At 40.6% G+C, this 26,111-nt stretch overlaps 1 protein-coding gene across 1 annotated transcript; it reads left to right on the top strand.

Annotated features, from left to right (window-relative positions):
- The first annotated feature begins 2,388 nt into the window (after window positions 1-2,388).
- Window positions 2,389-3,209, top strand: LOC146625953 (GTPase IMAP family member 7-like). The gene is made up of 2 exons (XM_085362535.1): window positions 2,389-2,407; window positions 2,512-3,209. Exons 1-2 carry the CDS (start codon window positions 2,389-2,391, stop codon window positions 3,207-3,209), a joined length of 717 nt encoding a protein of 238 aa, XP_085218661.1.
- Window positions 3,210-26,111: the final 22,902 nt, after the last annotated feature.

The raw sequence follows: 26,111 nt of genomic DNA, 5'->3' as shown, positions 1-26,111 counted from the left end.
ATTTGTAACCTTCACTAAAGCTGTTTCTGTGCTGTGATGAGCTCTGAAACCTGACTGAAACTCTTCAAATAAGCCTCTGCAGATGATCTGTTAGCTGTTTGACAACTACTCTTTCAAGGATGTTTGAGAGATTGTCACGGTCTGCGGAGGCAGACCGGGCGGAAATGTGTGTGGTGGACCCAGGAGCGAACACAAGCGAGGATGCAGGAGTGGAGTTAAACAAAAGCGAGCCTTTTATTCTGGCTGATGAAAGGAACAAAACAGAGTGAGGGCAGCATAAGAGTAATAGTTCAAACAGAAACCTAAACTGGACATAAACTAAGGAAAAGCTATGGCTGGAGATACGGAACACCGGGGGTGGTAACACAGACGACGCGACACAGACTACATGAAACACAGAGACTAAATACACAAGAGGGATGATCAGGGGAAGTGGCCACACATGGGAACACAGCTGACACAGATAAACATAACAAGACATGGCAGGAGTAAACAACACTGAGACTGTCAAAGTAAAACAGGAAGTACACAGGTGCAAACAGGAGGAGAGAGAGAGCGCGGGCATAGTGGGCTGGGGAAACATGGAATGAAACAAGGAGGGGAGATGAGGGCTCACAGATACATAGAGGGGCACACAGGGGATAAAAGTCACAAGGGGAAGTCAAATAAGGAACAACACAACAGGACAACTTAGGAAACATGGCCTAAATAAGGAACGAAATACAAAAATACAAGAAACTAAGAATACTGGGCCCACATGGCCCAGGACCATGACAGAGATATGTTGAGAGGTTGATCATAATTAAGATTGAAGCATTAACTAATGGTAGCCCTCCTTTGAGCAGTCTTGTTGGGATCTAAAAGACACATGATGATGATTAATCCATGCACAAACAGGGACTTAGAAGAGACACACCTCACAGTGGGAAGAAAAATAATTAGACAAATGAACAGGTTCGTGTAGCCAACCACTTCATGGTTTAGTTCCTGTCATTCCCTATTGTTTCCACTTTGTTATAATACCACTGCCAACAGTTGACAGTGGAATATTAAGGAACGTGGAAATTTCAAGACTGGACTTGCACAGGTGGCATCCTATCCTGGTACCACTCTGAGAACGACCCATTCCTTCACAATTGTTTGTAGAAGCAGTCTGCATCCGTAGGTTGTTGATTTTATACATCTGTGGCTAAAGAAGAGATTGGAACACCTGAATCCCACAATTTGGATGGTTGGGTAAACCATGTAATTTACCTCCAGTTCACTGCCTTTGTCTACTCTTCATTGTTGTACTGTCTAAAGAACAATCTTAAAAAAATCTAATTAATAGAATGTAGCAACCTAAGCTTATTTAATAGAGAATTTAATTGTTTTTGCCATTAATTCGATTGACAGAAACTCTGCTTTAAGGTTCCCTAACTTAACCATTTCTAATCTGATCCAACATCAGTTTTCACTGATAAGTAATTGGTTTCCTACATCTTTTACTCAGTTACTGTTAACCCTCTCAGGCTCAAATTAAGTTTTTTGTTGCTAATGCACAACCAAGTCCTGCAGTGGTACTTCTGAGTAAAAAAAAAACATAAAATATGTATGTGGGGTAATCAGGCTGTTAGTTTTTAACTGTTGCAAATCAGCATTGGATCTTGCCCTGATCTGGTCTGAATCCATGATGTATCTGTCCCATCAGACATGGTTTCCTGATTCCTTACAGAGCCTTTGATTCTTTTGGACAGATTCAACTCTGGCTGACCCACCGAGACCAATTTTGATCATTTAAGTAGAAAATATGATTAATATTTTCATACCTATGAATTTGTCAGACACATGTTGTCTGTCTGAACTACAGTGTTTAAGATATATAAATAAATGTATCCATCCTGCTGCACTGACATCCGAACAGAATATCTTCTTGGTGCCTCCTGGGTGAGGTGTTCTGGGCTTGTCCTGCGCACCTCCAGCACAGGTGGCCTTTGATGGTATTTATATTTATTTATGGTTCAGAACTACAACTTACTAAGTAGTACTAATGTAGTCTTTGTCTTGGTAGTAATGCAAGGGGTTTATTATTCAAAGTGTGAAACACAATTTTTATAAACTTACACAAACACCTATAAAGTGTTTATATAGTTTTATACAAAAAAGTTACCAAGGGCAATTGAAATATAGTTTTCTGTGAAAAACAGTTGTTCTCATACTTTAAACAACTACAAATCTTTCTTCTCCTTACTGTTTCCTCACTTATGCTGTGCTGCTCTGTCAATATTTCATAAACCTGTTATGCAAGTACTGGAGGCGTGTCAGCTATGGAGCTATAAGTATTGAGTTCAACAGAAACATTGACATTCATCGCTCTCACCTCTGCCGGGGCAATACTTCAAATAAAATATGGCTTTATTTCCACAAGGTAAGCTCTACCAGTGTATAGTTAATATCCCAAACTGAGATTCTGAGATGTTGAGCTATTGATTTCTGGCATGGTATATTGTTTTGGTGCAATCTGTGTTGCAGAGGCTGACTTGAGGATTGTGCTGATTGGAAAAACTGGTGTGGGAAAAAGTGCTGTTGGAAACACCATCTTGGGAGAAAAATATTTCTTTTCTTCTCCCAGTTCAGAGTCAGTGACTGAATCTTGTGAACAACATGTGAAGACGTTTAATAACAGGGTAGTTAGTGTGGTAGACACACCAGGCATTCTGGACACGGGAAAATCCGCAGAAATCATCAAAAAAGAAATTGTGAGATGTGTTGAAATCTCCTGTCCAGGTCCTCACGTGTTCCTGCTGGTCCTTCAAGTCGGTCGATTCACCAAAGAAGAAAAAAACTCTGTGGAAGCCCTGCAGGAGCTGTTTGGGCCACAGGCTAATCATTACATGATTGTGTTGTTCACCCGCGGTGGCGATCTTGGAGACATGACAATAGAAGAGTATGTAAATAAAGGCCACCAAGGTCTCAAAGACATTATCCTAAGATGTGGAAAAAGGTTCCATGTCTTTGATAACCTAAGCAGTGACAGAAAGCAAGTGGATGAGCTAATCAGCAAGATTGATCGCATGGTGGCTGAGAACAGGTGCACGTACTACACAGATGAGATGTTTAAAGAGGTGGAGGCTGCACGGAAAATGGGAATGCGAGTCGCTCAGTACAGGTTCCTTGCTCCACTGCACCAGAGCGTTTTACGTTTTCATTCCATTCTTGCAAGAGATTAAATCAATGTGATAAACTGTCTAAACACAATCAGCATAATGGAAACAAGACACCCTGTGTACCCATATGTGAACATATGAAATATATTAAAAATCTCTGATGCACACTTTGTGTAGATAATTGTGTAGCATTAATTTGCTTTAATTTATCAGAACAAATATAAAATAAAAACACATCTTTCAGTGTGTCCTTGGATGTCAGTAGGGTTTAATAATAAAAGTTTAATAATACAAGTTTTGGACCTAAGACTAATTATTAGATAAAAGTACTTCTTGTATCCATTCTAAATGTAGTCTATATGTCCGAACTCAAATCTATCTATCTATCTATCTATCTATCTATCTATCTATCTATCTATCTATCTATCTATCTATCTATCTATCTATCTATCTATCTATCTATCTATCTATCTATATAGATATGATGTATGTATCATATAATTTTTTCATAGAATGTTCATCCCAATGTGGCTTTAAAAAGTTGTTCAGTGTTCTTTTTGTCTAGTAAATGAAAGTCAAATTAAATAAATATCTATACCTAACAGTCTAATTTGTTGTGTTTTTGTTATTATTGAAAAATAGACTCTGCACAGGTCAATTTTATGTGTTCTCTTTTTAAAAAAAGTGTTGTTTTTTTTTCATTTTTTATGTATTTCAAATATTAAGTTACTCGTGTTGAATTAAAACCAACCTGAGCTATTATAAATCTCATAAATGTTCATGTAATGCTACTGTTTTCTACAAAAACTCATACAATAAATGTTATTCTCTTGATGAGTGTTAAGAAGTTACTCTTTGGATTGCTGACCAAAGTACAAAATAAATTTTCTGTCTGACCTTATGCAACACAAGATTGAAAAACAAATGGTAGGGATGGGACACTCGATACTGACATTTTGATGCTGTGTCGAGCTTCTGTAGTGTAGATTTTTCTAAACACTGCTGTGGTTAGAAACACCAGGGAAATTATTATGACATTCTAAAGGTTTTCGTGCATTTAACCGCAGTTTTAACAGGTGGTGTATCTGCTGCCATTATCCACTGGGAGGCACCAGGATTCCCTTTTTTTTTTTTGACACTACGGCTTCTATTAATTACACATGCATTTGTAAAAGAAAATACCCCATCTCTAACTATTTTTTTGTGGATTTGGGAGACCAACATAGACAGTCCTATCACATAAGATAAGGTAAACCTTTATTAGTCCCATAAAGACTGGAATCCAAAGGGTAATTTAAAAAATATGGTGTGATGGCCCACTCCACCCTGCCTTCCTTTTGTCCTGTTTGTGTGTTTTGTCTGCAGTCATTAGAGGGGTGGAGTTCCCATTTACAATAAATGAAACTGACATTACCTGGGGCAGTGTTTTTTTAAAAGCCTTCAGAGCTCAGTTGCTGGTGGGCACTGTCCCATGAGACACCCTGTTGGACTTTGGTTGCCTTTAGCAACATAATGCATACACCATTCTTACGCACATACACTCCCCTAAACCACTGACTGTACAGACTACACACCATGGTTGGTGTAAGGTTTCTTTTGTTTTTGTTTTATTTACATAAGATGAAATAGTTTTTGAACACCATTCCTATGCATCTCTGAGGTTTTGTCATGGCCGTGTGGACCGATTTGTGATAATGGTCGTATTTGAATGATTACTGTCATACAGATGAGAGAAAGCGTGAGACAGAGACTGCTGGAATTAACTCTATCAGCAGAGAGAGAGAGCGGTACACTCACTGTAAATTCATTAAAATATTTCATAAAAGCTGCCTCTGCTTCAATGAGAAAGCAAAACAGAACAAGTTTTCAGGTCTGCCTCTACTCTACTTTTTTCTACTTTCAACAGAAAATCAGGTGACTTTATCCTCACTCTAACCCTGAGTCACACACTGTCCTGCCATAAGGAATATATTCACACTGCCAAATGCATGTTTTTCTAGCTTTTATTAATTACAGGTGATCTACTTCTTATGACAGAGGAATTTTTTCTATTCCTTTTTTATTACCACTGATGTTTCTGGTGACAATATCTCAAAACAGCTGTGTAGTTAATACAGTAAACACAGCAGTCTTGTTCAAAGAGGGATCATTTTGCTGAATAACACTGTTATTCTTTACCAACACAGTTTTTCTGTGAAAAAGGTGTGTTCACCCAGAGGCAGGAACCCGTGATCAATGTTGGTCAAGTTACTTGAAAAAAGTAATCAGTAACTAATTACTGATTACTTCCCTAAAAAAGTAATCCAGTTACTTTACTGATTACTTATTTTCAAAAGTAATTAATTACTTAGTTACTTAGTTACTTTTTAAAAACACGATTTACAGCCTGAATAGGTAATAAAGCGATAGATCTTTCAGCCCAATTCTACTTTTTCTGCATAATCCATCATACAAAATGTAATCAAATGGAAAAGTCTCTTTTTAAAATGTGTTTTATTAGTTTTAGTCTTTTAACTTTATGCATCAAGAAATTTTTTTAATTATATGCAACATTCTCTGACTGGAAGAAATTTGTTTAATATTTAAACCTATTTTCTGCACATTCCAGCACATAAAATATTTTTTTTTGTGTTAACACTCAGTCTTTCAAATAGATGCAAGTAAAACACAGCAGAAAATAAATAAAGTCAAAGACTAGCGGTCCTTTTGCTCTATTTTCACCTGTAAAGCAGGAGTAGGATAGGCGGAGGTTTACCCTGGTGAAGGTGTGCCGCAGCGGTCAGTGGAAGAATCCGCGAGTTTCTCTGTGAATTTCCCATTACGTCACAGCGTTCCTACGGGAAAGTAACGGTAATCTAATTACTGTTTTTGCAATAGTAATCCCTTACTTTACTTGTTACTTGGATAAGTCCTATCCATGAATATAAACACAAACAAATGAGTAAAAGAGACAAGAGAGGAGAGAGGAAAACAGAAAAAATCAAAACCTGGAGCAGACAGCCAAGAAGTACTGAGGGACTATAAGTTTGTCAGTTAGTCAGAGTAGTTTTTGGTAATAACATCAATGAATAAAAATAAATGTGGATTGTAGTATTTCTTAGAGAACAGGTTTGCTTGTTTTTATTTCTTTTTGTTCCCTGTCTGTTTGTATGAAGATAGTTGAAAAACAAGTTGTTCTCTGGGCTGATGGTCAGTTATTCAGAGAATTTTATTTCATTACAAATAATGTATTTACATCAATGTCATTCCAATCCAGAACCCCAATTTCTAAGTTTCTCATTGGCTTGACAGCATAGCTATCTGTTGGATGAGGCCATCTAAACTTCACCAAGGTTTAGGTTAAAGGTCAGGGCAGATGTTACTCAGGAGAAATTGCTATTCAGTCAAAGTCTTATTGTCTTGGAAAGAAAACTGTTCAGCCTTAGAGTGACAACTACTGGACTAGAGAACCCAATAACAGCACCTGCCACACTGAAATAAATCACTGAGGTGCTTTTTAAACGGTTAACCTCTTAGCATTTCATTTTATATTAGCTAATATGCTGGTAGGTAATGTGCTCTAAGCTAACTTTGCTCAAAGCAATCTCATGTTTCTAAATAAAAATGCAAAAAAAGCAGTTACTCACATCATTTCATATAAGTATAATTTTTGCTGAAATTGTAACTCCATGAATGAAGCAAATTTGGAAAGAAAGTTTACAGTACCTACAAAGCAAACCCAGTGCAATGGTTTCTGTGTGAGAACAGAATTTAAAGAAAAACAACAACAACAACAAAAACACGTTCTCGTTGTTCCTGTTGTTTGATGATGCCTTCTCCATAAGCGGATGGATCCTGTTTGGATGGCCAGAAAGTGGGGCGGATCTGCTGACCTGAGGACAGATCTGTCCTGGAGTGTGTTGCTTTCTGGATAGTATCTAAGAGTTACTGGGGCTCAAACTCCAGAAAAAATTTAAATTTGAGCCCAAGTCTCGTCAGGCAGTTATCAATATCATTTTTTATTTCTATAGCACATATACTAACATAAAAACAAAACAAAATAAACAAAACAAACATAAAACAAGTCTGATGGCAATCAAACTGAACTTGAATTAAAAGCCAACATAAAAAAGTGAGTTTTAATACTCAGTTTGAAAGACTGAATGGACTCTGAAGTACAAATATCAACTGGCAAGTTATTCCAGAGTATAGGCGCTTTATCTGTGAAGGCCCCATCTCTTCTATGCTTCAATCAAGACCTTCAATCTAGACCTAAAAAGCATCTGGCTAGACGATCTCAGTGCTCTTTTGCGGTTGTATGTGTTGAGGAGTTTGCTTAAATAACTGTGCGCTATACCATTTAAAACTTTGAAAGTAAGTAAAAGAAGCCCCACGTCCCCGGTACCAGGGGCAAAAAGGAGGAGATCACGTTTAATCGGTTATAACATGGGGTGAGAAATATAAGTCCAGACATATGTGGTATCCACAGAAACCTCTGAATCTTAGCTAAAATGTCATATAAACCATTTCTACAACCACCAAACACATCGAAAACAAGCCATGATTAAACGAGCAGTTATGTAAATGCGCAGAAGACCGCCAAACAAACAAAACCGAACCGGAAATTCTCCAGACTTCATGTAACCGGCTAAAGATAGGCTTGTTAGCTTCCAGAGCTATCACTGACTCCACACACCAAGTTTCACCACGATCAGACCAAAATTCACTGAATGAGCCGCAAAAGAAGACAAAAACACATAGCGGCGCAAATGTGCTAAGACAGAGATTGGCTTACCGTCCCGATTTCCTCCATTATTTTTTCCGGTAGCCTGTAGCCACATGATTATCAGAAGTTACCACGCCTACCTAGCTGCATCAGAGCTGTTTTCCATCAACAACCTCCATTTTAGACCCACCTACAGACTGGGCAGCCTAATTACATTTGGCCCGCGAAGCCATGCCAAATTACTATTAGAGCTGGCCCACTGGTATTATACAGCTAATGTATATATCGTTTAGTATTAAGCTTTGCTTGTTCCATATTCAGTTTTTCAGCAAAACTTGTTTGAGTCCATAAGAAAAGATTTATTCTTATATCTGGAGGAAGATTTATTTATTTATTTTATTTTTTTCTGCCTGTCCCGTTTGGCTCTTTTGCCATCAGAATTGTTGTCTAAAGGCAAAGAAAGATGCCCAACGGATTTACTTTACCAAACTGACCATCCCAGCCTTGCCGTAATGGTCCATTTGATTCACCTTTTATTGTTTATTTTATTTTCACTTACTGAATACAGGACAGACTTGACTGGGGGAAAGAAGGGGAGAAAGAAAGAGGGAAAGAGAAACAGCTGAGAAGAGGGACGGGGGAGAAGGGCAAAAGACAAAAACCAACAGAACGGGCAGAGAAAAAAAATGCATATATCAATCACCTGGATCACCTGCTGAGAAAGAAAAAAGAAAGCAAGCAGAAGAGAACAAGAGTAATAGAATAAACAACATCACAATGATATATGGGAATATGACAGTAAATACTAAATGTTAAACATTATTGTGCAGCACATAAGATCAACAGAACACAGTGTGCTTTGAGGTAGGAGCCAAAAAGGGTGTAGTTTGTGGGTGTGATCACCCGTGTGTACACCTGTGAGCATGGACGCGCTTGTTTTTTGTTTTTTAAAAGGTTCCTTCATGTAATAATCTGCTAGAGGGTGTGGGGGGGCCACAGCCCCGTCCTCCAGGGTGTGAAGCAGGTGTGGAGGAGATCAAAACTCCAGACATCCAGAGGCCCCCAGAACACAAGAGACCAAGGAAGACCAACAGAGGGGCAGCTGCGCCACTGTCCCAGAAAGAGCTGAGGAGAGTCCCAGATGAGGGCTCACTCAGCAGCCGCGGAGCAGAAGCCAGGGGGAGTTGCAGTGACGCGCCCGTGAGCTCCGCCGGCAGCCAGCCGTGCCTGAGTGACCAAGCCCCAGGCCGAGAGGCCGGGGGCACCCCACCTCCGAAGTGGCCCGAGCGAGCCCCAGGCTCCAGGCCCCGATAAGCGGCCGCCAAGGAGTGAGCCGGTGTGTACCTGGACGCCCATCCCCGGACACAAAGAACCACCAACGCACCGATGTCTGAGGGGGTCCGCCACTGGCAGGGGACGTGGTGGTAGGGGGAGATAGGCCTCCAAACCTTGGAGGGCCTGAGATGTCCCCAGAGAGGTGGCGCCTGACACCCAACCTGACATATAGACACAGACATACAGGCACACACAGATACAAACATCCATTCCCACCCTCATGCTCTCATATGCACTTACTCCACACTCAACCAACGTGGAGACAGACATAAAGAGACGTTGTACACACGATCACACTCCCCAAGCGTACTCTACAAACCGGGTCTAGGTACCCCCGCCCCTGGAGGGGGGAACTGCACCCAGACCCAGGTGGTGTTTCCCTTTTCCCTGCGGTGGGGGGAGGCAGACCGCCCCGACTCCGCAGCAGCAGGAAGGCTCCACACTCCAGACCGCAGTCGGACGGCCAACTCCTCCTCCTAGTCCTAGCCCCCCTGCTCCAGCAGGTCGCAGAGAACGGGGGTGAGAGAAGACTCCGAACCTCCCTCCACCCGCTCATTGTAATGTTGATGCATGTGTGTTCTAAGGTGCATTTAAAACCCAGGAGGGCTTGGAGCTACCTGCCAGAGAGCAGCAGGTAAGCGCATGGTCCCTCCTGCTAGCCCTCAATGTCTACGTGTATTTAAAATTGAGAGGTGGGCAACGATGCCAGGGGTGGGGTGTACACCCTGATGGTACTTTGGACTCCGTGTATCGTGCCCACCCCCAAGATCCTATATGTATGTGTAATGAGAGTGTGAGTAATGTGAATGTCTAAGTTGTGGGATAAAATTGAGGCAGAGGCAGCCAGAAGGGGACAGAGGGGGGGGGTAGCCTCCTCTGCACCCTGGTGACATACCCCTACTCCAAGGCCCTGCATGTGTGGGTGGTTGTGGTGGAGCGGGAAGAGGGAGGCAGCTGGAGATGGGGAGGGAAGGAAGGGAGGGGCAAGTGACCCCTCCCTGGGGCCAGCTCCCCCGCTGACCCCAGTAGGCACCCCCATACTCCGCGACCCGCCAGGGAAAGGGGGCCCAGGCCCATCCAGACCGGGCCCAGTGCAGCAGCGCCGCCCGGCCCCACAGAGCCCGGGACAGTCCACCCAACCCCACCACAGAGAAAACTGCACCCACCCCACCATCCACTCATCTTCCAGACTACATAAGACAATAAACACCCAGGCTGAGATCTTCCTCCACCTCTCCTGTATCTCCCCCTCCTGCAGAGGGAGCTCCTGAGGAGAGGAAAGCTCCTGCAAGATGTGCACAACACACCAACCAGGACCCAAGCCCCCGAGGCCCGGTCCGGGTCCCAGCCCAGGGACGGAGCGCCCCCAGAACCTCACGCCCATCCCGGACCCACCCAGGGGCAGCCAGGCTACCAGGTCAGTAACCCACGTCCGTCAGCACATACCCTCCCCTAGCCCCGCTGCACGCAGCCGCGAGGAAACAGTCACCTGAGAGCCAACAGAGCCCCTAACCGGACATGACCGCTACCCCGGGTTGAGCCCCCCAAGGAAGATGCCTCCGGGGAACCCCCCGACGCCCTAAGCCTGTCCCTACCCCCACACCAATCACAACAGTGAAGGCGGGACCAAACTATGACCCCCCACCCCCACTAGGTGATGGAGCTGATCAAAGGAGCCCAGAGCAATTGATCTGATGTGGTGGCAGAGGCTGTATCAAGACTAATGTAATCTAATAGATAATTTCTATATTGGTTAGAATTAAGATTATTTTTATTTTTCCAGTTCATGAGGACTGTTTTCTTGGCTATGCATAGGGCAGTGAAAACCATATGGGCTATATTCTTTTCTGAAGTGACATTATCTAAGCTGCCCAACAAACACACTAAGGGGGAAGTTGGAATGTTACATTTCAGACACTTTGATAAGTCTTCACATATCTCGCGCCAAAACTTCTGAACTGGTGGACAGAACCAAAGAGCGTGGATATAATTGTCCGGTGAATTGGTTTGGCAGTGTGAGCAGTTGTTGGTAGACGTAAAGCCCATCTTGAACATCCGATGACCTGTATAGTGCACTCTATGTAATATTTTGTATTGAATTAATTGAAGACTGGGATTTCTAATTAGATGAAAGGTTTTTAAGCAAATCTGAGACCAGAAGTTTAGGTCTAAGTTAACTGATAAATCCGCTTCCCATTTTGCAATAGGAAGTGATATTGATTCGTCTGTTTTAGAAAGCATTCTGTATATTTTGGATAGTAATTTGGGGGGTTTAAGAGTAAGAAATTGAACCACACTTGGTGGTGTTTGTAGTTCAACTTGACCTGGTTTAAATTTCTTTTTTACTATGGATTTAATTTGTTGATATTCTAAAAATCTTTTCTTGTTGATCCCATATTGTGTAACTAGTCCGTCAAATGAAATAAATTCTGTTCCTTCTAGTATATGTTCTAAATATTTGATTCCTTTATCACTCCAATCTGAAAAGTTTATCATATTATTGTTTTGTAATATGTCAGGGTTGTTCCAGATAGGTGTACGTTTGCATGGGATTAATGAAGACGCCGTCAATTTTAGAAACTCCCACCATGCTGTCAGAGAAGAGCTGATGTTGATGCTTTTAAAGCATTCATGTCGTTGGATGTTTGAGCTGATAAATGGTAGGTCTGAGATCTCTAGATTATTGCAGAGTGCTTGTTCTACATCTAGCCAAGGTTCATCTAAGAGGGTGTGTTTTAGCCATCCTGAGATAAACTGAAGCCTGTTGGCTAAGAAGTAGTGCTGAAAGTTAGGCAGTTCTAGTCCTCCTTTATCCTTGGTCTTTTGTAGTGTTTTTAAGCTTATACGTGGGGGTTTATTTTTCCAAAGGAATTTGGACATACATGAATCTAGAGATCTGAACCAATCTTGTGGCGGTTTAGTTGGGATCATTGAGAATAAATAATTTATTTTTGGTAAGACCATCATTTTTATAGCGGCAACCCTTCCCATGAGTGATATGGGTAGACATTTCCACCTAGCCAGATCACCTTCTACGTTCTTTAAAAGTGGGATGTGGTTTAATTTAGTTAGATCTGCAAGCTTGGGAGAAACATTAATACCTAAATATTTTATATTTCCCGATTGCAGTGGTGTTGAAGAGGAATTATGGAGGGAGCAATTAATCAGTAGGACTGTAGATTTTGACCAGTTAATTGAGTAATCTGATATTCTTGCAAAAGAGTTTATCAATTCAATCACCACAGAGATATTGGTTTGTGAATTTTGGAGAAAGAGTAACACATCATCCGCATAAAGGCTGATTTTATGTTCCATGTTCTTGCATTTTATGCCCTTAATTACTGAATTCTGTCTAATTGCTGCTGCTAGTGGTTCAATAAAAATTGCAAACAGTGAAGGGGAGAGTGGGCATCCCTGCCTGGTGCCCCTCAAGAGACAGAAGCTGGAGGATGTCTGGTCATTTGTTCTGACACAAGCTGTTGGGGAATTATATAATATTTTTAACCAGTTTATGAAAGAGGATCCAAAACCAAATTTGTGTAAAGTTGCAAATAGAAATTTCCAGTTAACTCTGTCAAATGCTTTTTCTGCGTCTAAAGAGAATATTGTAGTTTCTAGGTTTTTACTGTATGAGTAGTCTATCAAATTAAGTAATCTACGTGTATTTGTTGATGAGTGCCTACCTTTTATGAAACCAGTTTGGTCAGGATGAATTAAGAGGGGGGTTATTTTCTCCAGTCTCTTTGAGAGAGCTTTGCAGATTATTTTAAGGTCTACATTTATAAGGGATATTGGACGATAGCTTGAGGGATATACAGGGTCTTTGCCTGGTTTTAGCAGGAGATTAATGTTTGCAGAATTCATATTTGATGGAAGTCTGCCCTTTTCTTTAATTTCCAACAACGTTCTGTAGAAAACTGGTGCTAGAATCGACCAGAATTCTTTGTAGAATTCTGCAGGAAAGCCATCTGGACCTGGAGCCTTATTATTGTGCATACTTATCAGGGCTTCCTGGAGTTCACCTGGTGTCAGTGGTGAATCCAGTGCCATTGCTTGAGTGTCCAATAATTTTGGAAGAGTTATGTTGTCCAAAAACTGATCAATTTCTTTTTTAGATGGTTTATTTGTGGTGAATACAACGTTTTATAGAAATCCCTGAAAATGTTGTTTATTTGTATCGGATCATATATTGTGTTCCCAGATGAATCTTGAACAGCACATATAGTTGTTTTTTCTTTATTTATTTTTAGCTGGTTTGCTAGAAATTGACCGGATTTATTACCATGTTCATAATTTTGTAGGCGTAGTCTTTGTACTAAGAATTTTGTTTTTTTATCAATTATCTCATTTAATTCTAGTTTTGTTTTGCGTATTTTGTTCAATGTTTCCTGATCTTGGTGGGACGCGTAGGCTTCTTCTAGTGATTTGATGTTTTTTTCTAATTCCTGAATATTTTTGTTTTCTTTTTTCTTTTTATGTGATGAGAAAGAAATTATTTTACCTCTCATCACAGCTTTCCCTGCTTCCCATAGAACAGAAGCTGATGTTTCGGGAGTGTCATTATAGTCCAAATATGAAGTCCACTCTTTTTTAAAATATTTAATAAAGTCTTCATCTTTAAGTAGTGATATATTAAATCTCCAGTTTTTTCTTGGCGTAGTATTATTCTTGTGCATTAGTGTTAAAGATACAGGACCATGATCGCTGACAGCTATAGGGTGAATCTCAGTGTCTGAAATGTCGTTCAGCAGTGAGCTGCTGACCAAAAAATAATCCAGACGAGAGTAGGAGTGATGGACATGTGAGAAAAAAGTATATTCCTTACTGGTGGGGTGAAGGGAGCGCCATGCATCGCAAAGACCAAAGTCGCTCATATACTGTTTGATTATATTTGTGGACTGCCAATTACGCTGAGTTCCTGCTGTATTGAGCCTATCCATGTCTTCATTTAGTCCAAGGTTGAGGTCACCTCCAAGAACAAGTGTGCCATCTAAGTGTTCAGAGAGTGCACTGAAAAAACCGTGAAAGAATGAGGGATCATCAACATTTGGACCATATACACTTGCAATACATAGCTTTTTATCACGTATAGATAGTTTAATGATTAAGAATCTGCCCTCTGGATCTATAACTGTATCGAGTACTGTGAAATTAATATTTTTATGTATTAAAATTGCTGCTCCCCTTTGTCTAGAATTATAACAAGCTGAGAACACATTAGGAAACTCAGGTGTTTTAAGTTCATTCGAACCTCTAAGAGGTCTGTGGGTCTCTTGTAATAGGACAACATCTGCCTGTAGTTTTTTGAGTTGGTTAAATATTTTTAACCTCTTTACTCTGGAGCCAGCTCCATTTATATTCCATGTAATGAACCTCAGTGTACCCATAGATGTTTGTGTATAACTAGGGATGTATGCTGTGTGCGTCGCTTAGACAGGTGGAGAGAATACGTCACTTGTTCATAAATAAAGAGAAGGAGAGAGAGAAAAAATGTGTGGCGAGATGCTCCCTGAGTCTGACTATGTGTTTGCATATTTACTAATATGAGTAGGCTTGGCTTAAGTGTGTGTATCCTAAACGACTGTGTGCGCTGTCTGACTGATGTAAATGTGCTGCCGTTGAGCGCATGGTGCGTATGTGTCGAAATAAAGGATTTTTGTGGATGAGTGTCGAAGCAGGTGATCGAGGCAGTGAAAGGAATAAAGAAAGAAACCAAGGACAGGGGTGAGCAGCATAAAACCAAGAGGGGGAAAAGAGAGGAGGAAAAAAAAAAAAAAAAAAAACGAGAAGAAAAAAAAAACAGAAACAAAACGTAAACATTCCAATTAAATCACTGACGGAGAGTGACGGTGTTAATTCTGCTATGAAATCACACTTTAAGATGCGATTTGATGCTGGTAAGTTAAACAGATGTTAATGCAAGTTAGTGTGAGTGGATAGGGAAATGGTGCAGCTGATTCTTATCTGGTGTGAGGTTAATACAGCCACGGAGTGATGTTGGGGTCGCGGTGGAGCTGTCCGTCCACGTACAGCCGGTCCACAGCGATGACAGCGCGGAAGCCCTTCTGGATGAAGCCGCGTCGGATTGGGAAGAGGACCCTGCGTCGTTCCAAGATCTCTTTGGGGAACTGGTCGTTCACGCTGAAGTCCGTTCCTTTTAATTCCCTGCCGCGGCTTTTCACATGTTGCTTTTGTTTGAAGTGGCCGAATTTGGCCACGATAGGACGTGGTCTCCCGGCCGTAGCCCGAATGGGGCCGAGGTGATGTACCCGATCGAAGACGATGTTCTTCACAGTGTCCTCCGGCAGCTTCAGGTGGGTTTTGATGAACTGGACAATCGCTTGTCGATTGACTCCAATATGTCGGCAATATCTTTGCCGGCTGGCGATGTTGAGCCGGGGGAATCTGCCGGGCGTTGTCTTTTCGACGACGGCGTCTCAGCTTTGGCCGGGGAAGCTGCACACGGGGTCTTCTTCATCACGAGATCCTGAAAGCACTGATCGATGTAATCTTGGAGAGTCTCTAAACTCTCCTCGTTGTTCTCCAGGGTGTTGGAGATTATTTAGACAAATAGTGTTAGTTATAAGACAATTGATAAGTGTATTTGGTAATGCTGAAGCTTAAATGAATTTGTTCAAATCTAAACTACCATTTGCTTTAATTTTCTGCCAAAATCTCCGGCGTCTGACGTCAGTTACAACATGAGTCGCTTACCTTGTCTGTCACTTCCGTCACTTACTCACCTGCTCCGTCACTTCTCTTTTTTTTTTTCAATAAATATTAATGTTAGCCTGCGACTTTGTTCCAGTTTTGAATTTTGGCCCACTGTGTATTTGAGTTTGACACCCCTGCCTTAGATCGAGCAACTCCCAATCCCCAACGTTATAATTTCTCTCCGCTGGGCAGAAGCGGCGCAAAAAAGAAAGGCGCAGGGTTGAAGCTTTCCGGCCGGGTCAGAGCGCTGGGACAACACCGCCCCCACCCCAACATCTGATGCATCCACCTCAACTACGAACTGTTTACTGAGATCAGGATGGATTAACACTGGTGCAGACGTGAATAGTTCTTTCAGCTTAGAAAAGGCAGCATCAGTCTCCTGACTCCAGATGAAGGGAAGTTTAGAAGATGTAAGGCAGGTAAGGGGAGTGGCTTTTTGACTCTAATTACTTATAAAGTGGCGATAGAAATTGGCAAAGCCCAGAAAACGTTGTAAGAGTTTTCGCGATGTTGGAATGGGCCACTCGACAACTGCTTTAACCTTAGCTAGGTCAGTCCTGGGTCACCTGTCCCCCTGCGAGGATGTAACCCAGGAACGACACGGAAGGAGAGTGGAACTCACATTTCTCAGCTTTGACGAATAATTTGTTCTACAGCAGCCACTGGACCACAGCCTGGACATGTACTCTGTGTTCCTCAAGATTCTTAGAGAAAACCAGGATGTCATCGAGATATACAAAGACAAAATGGTCCAAAAAATCTCAGGTCCTCCAAGGTATGGAGTCCAGGTACACACCGGCTCACTTCTGGTGGCTGCTTGTCGGGGCCTGGAGCCTGGGGCTTGCTTGCCCCCCCCCCCCCGGGGTTGGGTGCCCTCGGCCTCTGGGCCTGGGGCTCAGTAACTCTGGCACAGCTGGCTGCCGGCGGAGCTCACAGGCGTGTCACTGCAACCCCCCGCGGCTGCTGAGTGAGCCCTTATCTGGGGCTCTCCACAGCTCTTTCCGGGAGAGTGCCACGGTTGCCCCTCCGTTGGTCTTCTGTGGTCTCTTGTACTCTGGGGGCCTCTGGATGTCTGGAGCCTGGATCTCCCCCATACCTGCTTCATGCCCTGGAAGACGGGGCTGTGGCCCCCCACACCCTCTAGCAGATCATTACATGAATTACATGAAGGAACCTTTTAAATACAAGCGCGTACACACGCGTGCTCACAGACACAAAATACACCCTTTTTGGCTCCTACCTCAAAGCACACTGTGCGCTGTCGATCTTACGTGCTGCACAATAATATTCAATATTTAGTATTTACTGTTATATTCATTCAGATTAGATAGGAACTGGGTATAGAAATATCGGAATCAATGTGGGACAAGTGCTTTTCAGAAATTCATTCCTGCTCTGTTAACATCAATGTCAGAGATCAATTAATATAATTTAAAGTTTTCCATTGGCTACATTACTCCAAGTCTCGACTACACAGAATTTATCCATCGACTTCCTCCATATGTGACAGATGTAAAATCTCAGATAGCATTCTGGCTTATGCTTTTTGGCATTGTCCCTCATTGACTAATTTCTCATCCAGAATATTTGATTAATACTCTAAAGCTTATAGAATCTTCTTCCCACCCAATCCAGAAATAGTAGTTTTTGGCTGCGTATGTTCCAGAACTATTTCTGCAACTACGAGGGTGCCAGTTGATCTCGGAATGATGGTTGCGAAAAGACTTATTCTAAAGGAATGGAAGTCCACTGTTCCTCCCTCCTTCAATGTCTGGCTCAACGACATGCAATCAGTCATACAAACTGAAAATATTCGATACCTAGAAACTTCTGCAGCAAATGTTTTCTCAAAATCCTAGACCCCATTTTTTAATTACCTTGGGAAAGGTTGATTCTGGATACTGGTATTTCTTATTATTACTGTGCTACTTCCTATCTTCTTAAGACTTAAGATGATCTTAAGTGATCGATTGCTACCTTTAAGGTGGAAAAAGTTAAAGGCTCAAACTGTTTTTCAACAGTAGGGCAGATCTAGGTCTAACACTGCCGGTGAATGTGGAGGCTTTAAAGAGGAGATTTTTTTCAATTAAGTGTTTCAAAACATTTTCAGAAAGTGTAGAAGAAGCCTCCATAGGAACAGTGGAACAGGGGTTGATCACAGAGTTAAAAATAAACATTTAAAAAAAACTTGTGACTGTTGGTAGAAATTACACTGGACAGAAAATCAGATTTTGAGAGTTTTCTGTCTCATTACCTCCAAATCTGAGGCCATGGTCCTCAGTCGGAAAAAGGTGGCGTGCCCACTACATGACCCTGCCCCAAGTGGAGGAGTTTAAGTATCTCGGGTTCTTGTTCACGAGTGATGGGAGAAGGGAGCGGGAGATCGACAGACGGATTGGTGCACCGGCTGCAGTGATGCAGACTGAGGATAAATTAACACGAGTCACCAGCCTCAGAAATCACAAGTTGACAGCACCTCAGATTAGACCCCCAATAATTAGCACACATAATAACAGCAGCAGACACAGCTCTGCAATAATTGTTCAGAGGAGACTGCAAGAAGCCTTTATGATCAGATAGCTGCTAAGAAACCACTACTAAGGAAAAGCAACAAGCTGAAGGGATTTGTTTGGGTCAAGAAACAACAAGAAGGAAAGTGATGGAGTTCTCTACCAGATGGCCTGGCCTTCACAGTCGCCCATGGTTTGGGATGAGATGGACTGCAGAGTGCAGGCGAAAAGGACCAACAATTGCTCAGCATCTTTGGGAATTCCTTCAAGACTGTTGGAAAACCTTTTCAGGTGACTGCCTCATGAAGCTCATCAAGAGTTATTTCACACTTTAATGTTTACTATATAATTCCATATGTTTTCATTCATAGTTTTGATGCCTTCAGTAAGAATTTACAATGTAAATAGACATGAAGATAAAGAAAAGACATTCACTGAGAAGCTGTGTCCAAACTTTTGACCCATAACATATATACATAAACTAATTCCCCCGTCAACACTGAGATCTTGTTCCTGGGATCTACTGGAGCCACTCGCCAAGCTTGGGACTCACTGCACTGAGTGCTTCGATTATCTCTGGAACCTCAGCTACCTTCAACTTCCACATTTTCTTGAGTTCTTCTTTCAGCTCTTCTTTCAGCCCTTGGTACTTCCTGAAGTTGCTGTCATTTGGTACAGCTACATCTATCACTACTACCATCTTCCTCAGCTTGTCTACCACTACTATGTCAGGTTGGTAAGCCATCACTAGTTTGTCTGTTTGTATCTCACAGAATTTTGGCTTGATTATTCTCGACCACCCTAGGGGACGTGTCCTAATTTTGCTTCAGGACTTCCATGCCAGATGCTCCTGGAACAGATGTTCCTGTATGGTATGCCAGCAACTTGGTTATGGCGTCCCAAGTATTCCCTGCCTGCTAGCATCTTGCACCCTGCTATTATGTGTTGGATTATCTCAGGGGCATCACAACCTGCACCTGAGGGTCTTGCATAGTGTGGTAGACCCCTGCATCTATGTATCTTGTACTTAGAGCTTGTTGCTGTGCTACCTATCCATCCAGCTTTATCCATCCACTGGTAGGATTTCTGGATGTAAGCCACTTCCTCTGTCTGCGGGTGGTATATACCATGCAGGAGCATATCCTTCCATTACGCTTCCTCCTCTTGTTCTTGTTCTTGAAAACTTCTTCTATGAAACTTAGCTGCACAGCTGTGGAATGTTCATTAGTTTCCAAGAGACGTGAGGAGTGAGGGGTACTTCACCAAAGTCTGACCTGCAAACAACTATATTAAACTGTAACTTGTCCATCCCAAAAACTTGATTCTGTTCATCTGGACGTAGCGTTTTCAGTGGTAGAAATGTTTCATTACCAACCTTATAAACAGTACATTTGCATAATAACTGAAACCAGCACACTGAATGAACAATGGGCTGGGAGGTCAGTTCCTTGATCATTAATATGCAAATTGATATGAACATTGATCAACGACCACTGATCAAAGACCACTGATCAATGGCCATGAGTACTGTTCTCACAGCATTTTACGTAAATGTAACTTCTCTACTCTGATAGTACAAAATAATAAAATATTACTTATTAATTCTGTTATCTATGAAAAGAGGGGAAACATCCCTCTGATATATTTGTAAAGTCCCTTCACTGAATCAGAGATTCTCCTCACAAGATTTGGTAAAACATATTCAAAGTAAAAAACAAAACAAAACAAAGCAACTCTGAAGTGAAACAGTGGCAGTAACACATGAACATCAGCTGAAATCAAACAATTAGTTTTGCTGATTAAAACATTCACACAGAACTTTGTGCTTTTCTCCCACATCTACTCTGATCAATGTATTAAATAATCAAATATTAGTTTTAGTTTTTATTATTAAATATTAGTTATTTATTTAGAAATTACTAATATTAGGGTTTTTATTATTAGTTTTTATCTATTAAAATAAGGTGATTTTGATATGTTATTAAAGTCTCTTTTTTTTAAAATCAGAGACTATCCTCACAAGATTTGGTGAAACATATTTAAAGTAAAAAAACCAAACAAACCCACAACCAACTCTGAATCGAAACAGTGGATTCTGGAACAAAGAACAACATGAGCATCGTCTGAAATCAAAAAGTTAGTTTTGCTGATTTAAACATTCACACAGAACTTTGTGCTTTTCTCCATCACAAGATTTGATTGACTGAATGAAAACATTTTGGGTGTAACCCACAGGTGTTACAGGTATTTTCACATCACTGTCCAACTTTCTGTTATATGTGTTTCAGTCCCATGAGAACATGTTTTTTATGATGTGGTGATAGGAGAGCAGGGTTGGGTCAAATGTTAATCTGAATAATCAGAGATCACTGTCTAGTAACAGGGTCATTATGTCCAACAAAAACAAAGAAATTCTTCTCCAATGAAAAGCGAAAGCTGCTGTCCCAGATTCTTTTCTGCATAGTGATCTAACTGGATTGGCAGGTTTTCTGAATCTCTACAAGATTAACTCACATAATCTGAACCAAACAAAACAATAATTCACATGAAACATACAATGCACATAAAATATTTACTTGATCTTTTGTAATATTAAACTTTCTTGTTTGAATGTAGAAGGAGAACGTGGACAGTTTCAGCAGTGTCTCTGTAATCTTTACCTCAATACGTCACTTTGAAAAGAGCAAAGGACTAGAGGTTGTAAACTCTGCGTTTTGGGTATTCTGATGCTGTTCCCAGTGTTGTGTTGTGTGTGTGTCTGTTTTTTAAAAATATATGTTGTAATTTGTTATGAGAAGTGAGTTATGTTTCTAGTTCTTAGTCTTTTGGTAATTTAGTCAGTTCCTTTTTGTGTGCAGGTTGTTGTCGTCTCACCCATGTGTGTCCTTCCCAGTGTCACCAGTCTAACATGTCTCCCTATGGATGTCAAGTTCAGTTTTGCTGTTTCTGACTGTCTCTGCATTTGTCACTGTTTCCATTCCTCAGTGTTTGTGATTTACTGTGTTTTGTGACAGTCATTGTTTTATGTGATTTGTGTTCAGTGTTGCTGTCTCTGTCTCGTTATGTCTACTTTACTCCAGCTGTGTTCCATGTGTCTACACCCTCGAGTGTATATCTTGTGCCTGTCTCCCTTTGTGCTTTTTCAGAGTGTATTGTTCTTTTCCAGTCTTTGTTTATCTGCTGATGTCTAGTTGATTGATGAGCCATTAAAGGGCTCGCCTTCAGTTAAACCTCCTGCTGCCAATGTGTCTGCAATTGTGGGTCCTCCTTCACCACACCCTGACAGATGGAGTGTACACTGAAAGCTCAGTAGTGTTGTCATTTTCAGTTTTTGTGTGTGACCTGACAGCACTGATGTTGTTTTGAAGTTTGTTGAACTTCATTTGCGTATTTGGTTTGGTTTGGAAATTTGAGAATATGATGACGTGATTCCAGAAATGTTTTTTCTTGAAAGGAGAAAACTATAGGTCAAGTTCTCTGGCTTGCATCAAAAGTATTAGAACAAATTCTTCTGGATAGACTTTAACAGGACATGAAAACTACTGACAAAAATAAACAACAAAGATTTCTGCACATATATTCTGAATGACCTTGTTTCCACGTCTGACAAAGAAAATGTGACTTTGTTCATCCGAGTTTCAAAAAGGTGAGATATTGTCACCTGTTCCGTTTCAGTTTGTACATGGATGATCTTTCTAAGTCACGAGTAGAGTACTGGTTATATGATAGACGAGAGTCTTATTGATATTTTGATAGATGCTGAAATTTCAGTTATTCGATTGCGTCATAGTGCTGGCTCACAACAGCTGTTCACAGAGTAAGTGCTTCAGTTGAGGATTTTTTCTCTTCTTCTGTGTGGGAGATGAAGAGGTAAATTTTGTGAATGCAGGTGGATATTGAGGACATGCGATCTCTGTGGTGATGATGTTGAGAATGTGCAGAGTTTGTGTTGTAAGTACAACCAGATATCCTTGCCTGTAATTTTACATCTGCTCAGATTATGTTAAAATAGCTGTTTTTAGAGACTACTGTACTCCATTATTTACTGCACACCTGTGGTGTATATTTAGTAAAGCAAAAAAAGAACACTTCAGGGTGCATGTCACCCTGACCTTGATCAAGCCTCCAAGGTGGAAAAGGACATGCCAAATGTTTGTGATGCATAAAGTTCCTACCTTCCCCTCTCTGCTGATAAGATTTTAATCAATGAATGGATTCAGATGGAGTCATAATGGCCTTGATTGGACCAACTTTAAGTGACACAAGATATTTCACCTGCTTCTGGAAACAGTGGAATAAAAGCTCATTTAATTGTTGCGTTTTGGTTTATTTTGTGTTATTACAGAGGTGATGATGTTGTGGGTGTTATTGTTCTTATGTTTTTAGAATTTAGATTAAAATAAAAGCATGTCTCTTAACATTTATAAATAACTGCATTAAACTTTCCCACATCTACTCTGATTAACATACTAAATAATCAAATATTAGTTTTAGATTTTATTAGTAATTATTAGTTATTTATTTAGCAATTACCAATATTAGGGTTTTTATTATTAGTTTTTTTTTTATTAGTTATCTTTCAAAATAGGGTGATTTTGACATGTTATTAAAGTCTCTTTTTTTAAATCAGAGATTATCCTCACAAGATTTGGTGAAACATATTTAAAGTAAAAAAAAACCTCCACCACCAAGTCTGAATCGAAACAGTGGATTCTGGAACAAAGAACAACATGAGCATCATGTGAAATCAAAAAGTTAGTTTTACAGAAAAAATTATTCACACATAACTTTGTGCTTTTCTCCATCACAACAGTTGACTGACATAATATTTCTTGACAGCAGCCCTTCCTCAGTGCTTGTGGTTCATTGTTAGCTCATTAACACGAGTGAATGAAAACATTTTGGGTGTAACCCACAGGTGTTACAGGTATTTTCACATCACTGTCAAACTTTCTGTTATATTTGTTTGAGTTTCATGCAGGCATGTTTGTTTCTCTCTAAGAAGCTGACGACTCTCACGAGATAGTTTATGATGTGGTGATAGAAGAGCAGGGCTGGGTCAACTGTTAAAATAGCAGAGCAGACCTGACTGAGGTCAATTGCACACAATAAGTTGGTTGTTTTAGTAGCCTCTTGTGTCTAACAAAAACATTAAAATTCTTCTGTAATGAAAAGTGAAAGCTGTCTCAGTTTTCTTCCAGTGATCTAACCACTATCGAACCTTGTTATTATTTATTAATATTTATATTTATTCATATCTTAAAATTCTCAATTGAACAAAACCACAAAAATGGATAAACGAGAACATCGGCACTCACAGGTGTATATAAAATACTTTAACTCTTCCTGGAAAAGCAAATGGACGCTGACACATTTCAGCATGTGGCTTCCCTCCATGTTTCTGATACACATGTGAGAGTAACTCCTGAGAAAGCACCACCATGACCTAGTTTATTGTGAACACAGGTGATTGCAATCATCAGTCTATCAACAATAATCAAAGTACATGATGCCTAGTTTTGTGCACTTAAGTACATGCATCCAACAACAGCTGCACATAAATATATCTAAATCAAGAGAAAAGAAGGAGAGAAAACAGGTAGACATGAAATAAAAAAAGTCAACACATATGGGAGACACCGGTGGCAAACAGTGTGTCTTGGAGTATTAAATTATGAATTATTGTCTTTTTTTTTCACTGATTATCCTTATGTGCTGCAGCGAACCAATAACTCTTGTTGCTATGTGTCTTCAACTATTGAACATTTAGATTTTTACACGTTTAGCTCTTTGGAAATATGACATGCTGTGTTTCATGTTTGGTATTATTCATATTCCTCTCTTTGAATGAGTTTCAGCAGTCAGTAACCACCTGTCTTCTATAGTGTTATTTTTGTGCCTCTATTCTGAGCGCATATAAAAAAAATTGCAAGTGCAAATATACACACACTATAACAGCCCAGAATGTGGCTAAATCCAGCGGAGTGGTTTAGTTTAAACTATATAAAAAACAACAATGGTCTTGAAAAACTATATATTTAAAATAAAAAAATTAAACATACTAAGCCAAAGAAGATATAGCTATATTCTGGACCATGTTTCTGGAATGCAGTAGCTAGCAAGCTGATTGAAGACTGTAACAGCCAATCAGAGTTTTTGCATCCAGGTCTGTGATTGGTTGGTTTTGTGGCACACTTATAACCGTACAAGAGTTGAGCATGCGCGGTGCAGAGATGTTGAGAGCAAGAGCGAGAGCGACACACTCAAACTCAAACACTGTGTCACACTACCCAGTATTGTGACAGTATATGGATAATAGCAAACACTCAAATACATTTCTTGCATGCAGCAATGAATTTTGTTTGCTCAAAATAATTTTCTTCTCAACATGCAACATTTGCACTTGCAAAATTTTTTGGCGTGCGCTCAGAATACAGGCACAAAAATAATGCCATAGTCTTGAATGCTCAATAAACGTCTTGTACACCTGATAAAAAATGTCTGACTATAGGGGACTGCTTGTAATAACTTCTAATGCTACTCTTGTGATCAGAAAGCCTAGTTCTTGCTCACTTTGTATGATGATTGCTCTTCGGTCTCCTTTAGTAATAATGACACTTAAAATAATAGTATTATTTTAATAAATGAATTTGCCTGTTCTATAACTCTGGAGGCCAGGATCACTAATTGGAGACCCAGCACTGTACCCTTGAAAAACTCGTAGCTAGCCAGGTTCCTGTAGTCAGTGTATCAAAGGTAGCGTAGTCCCCTGGGAGGTTGTGCTGAGAAGCTGGAAAAGCAGGATTGCTGGGTGACAGTAGGAGGGGGTGTTTTTCCCCACTCTGCGACACACCGAGTGGGGAATTTGAGGTCACAAAAATTAATATTGAATAGGTGTGTAACTTTGCCAAAACAATGTTGGAGTTTTCTCTGGTTCCTCCCCAATCAGACCAGGAGTGACATGTTTTGCTAAATGTTCTCATTTCTCTTCTTCTTAAATATCTGGCTGTCTGAGTGGTGTCCCAAAAAGACTTTAAAGATAGTTGGGACACTTTCTGTTAGGAGAGAATGCATCCATTACACTTTAGATGGACCAGCTGTCATTACAAGAAATTTGTTCAATTTTATTACAACTCTCCAAACATGACTATCCAGACATGAGAACTGTTTGGACTGAATGTACACATGTACTTTTGTTTTACTGTAATTGCTTTGGAAAACACTAACACGATTAAAAAGGCGGTTAAGGTTAGGCATAAGGTTATGGTTGATTGGGATTAAGGTTAGGATTAGGGCTGTAATACAGGGCTGGAACATGTGTTACCACCGGGAGCGTCAATCTATTGGATTCCATCCACAACCCGCGATGTCTCATACTGAAAGCGGGAACGCGGAAGGTTACCTTTTGCGTTACTGAGGAAGGCCTCGGGACTTATCAAATCGTCAGTATATTAGACTGTAACTGTAACAGCCAATCAGAGTTTTTGCATCCAGGTCTGTGATTGGTTGGTTTTGTGGTACACTTATAACGGTACAAGAGTTGAGCATACATCGGAATGAGAACGGGCTCAAATAAAATTCAATTGGATTGAATCCTGGACCAAAGAACAATGAGACACTTTGTTTCTTAGTTTATTGAAGTAGTTTGTTCCAGTTTACAAAGGTTAATAAGCTTTCAGTACCTCATTTAACAGAAGT

Source organism: Diplotaxodon limnothrissa, linkage group LG9 (assembly GCF_057381915.1).
Source record: "Diplotaxodon limnothrissa isolate DT_005_m linkage group LG9, D_limnothrissa_male_GT1.1, whole genome shotgun sequence".
NCBI lineage: Eukaryota > Metazoa > Chordata > Actinopteri > Cichliformes > Cichlidae > Diplotaxodon > Diplotaxodon limnothrissa.
This window is presented reverse-complemented; position numbering and strand designations above follow the sequence as displayed.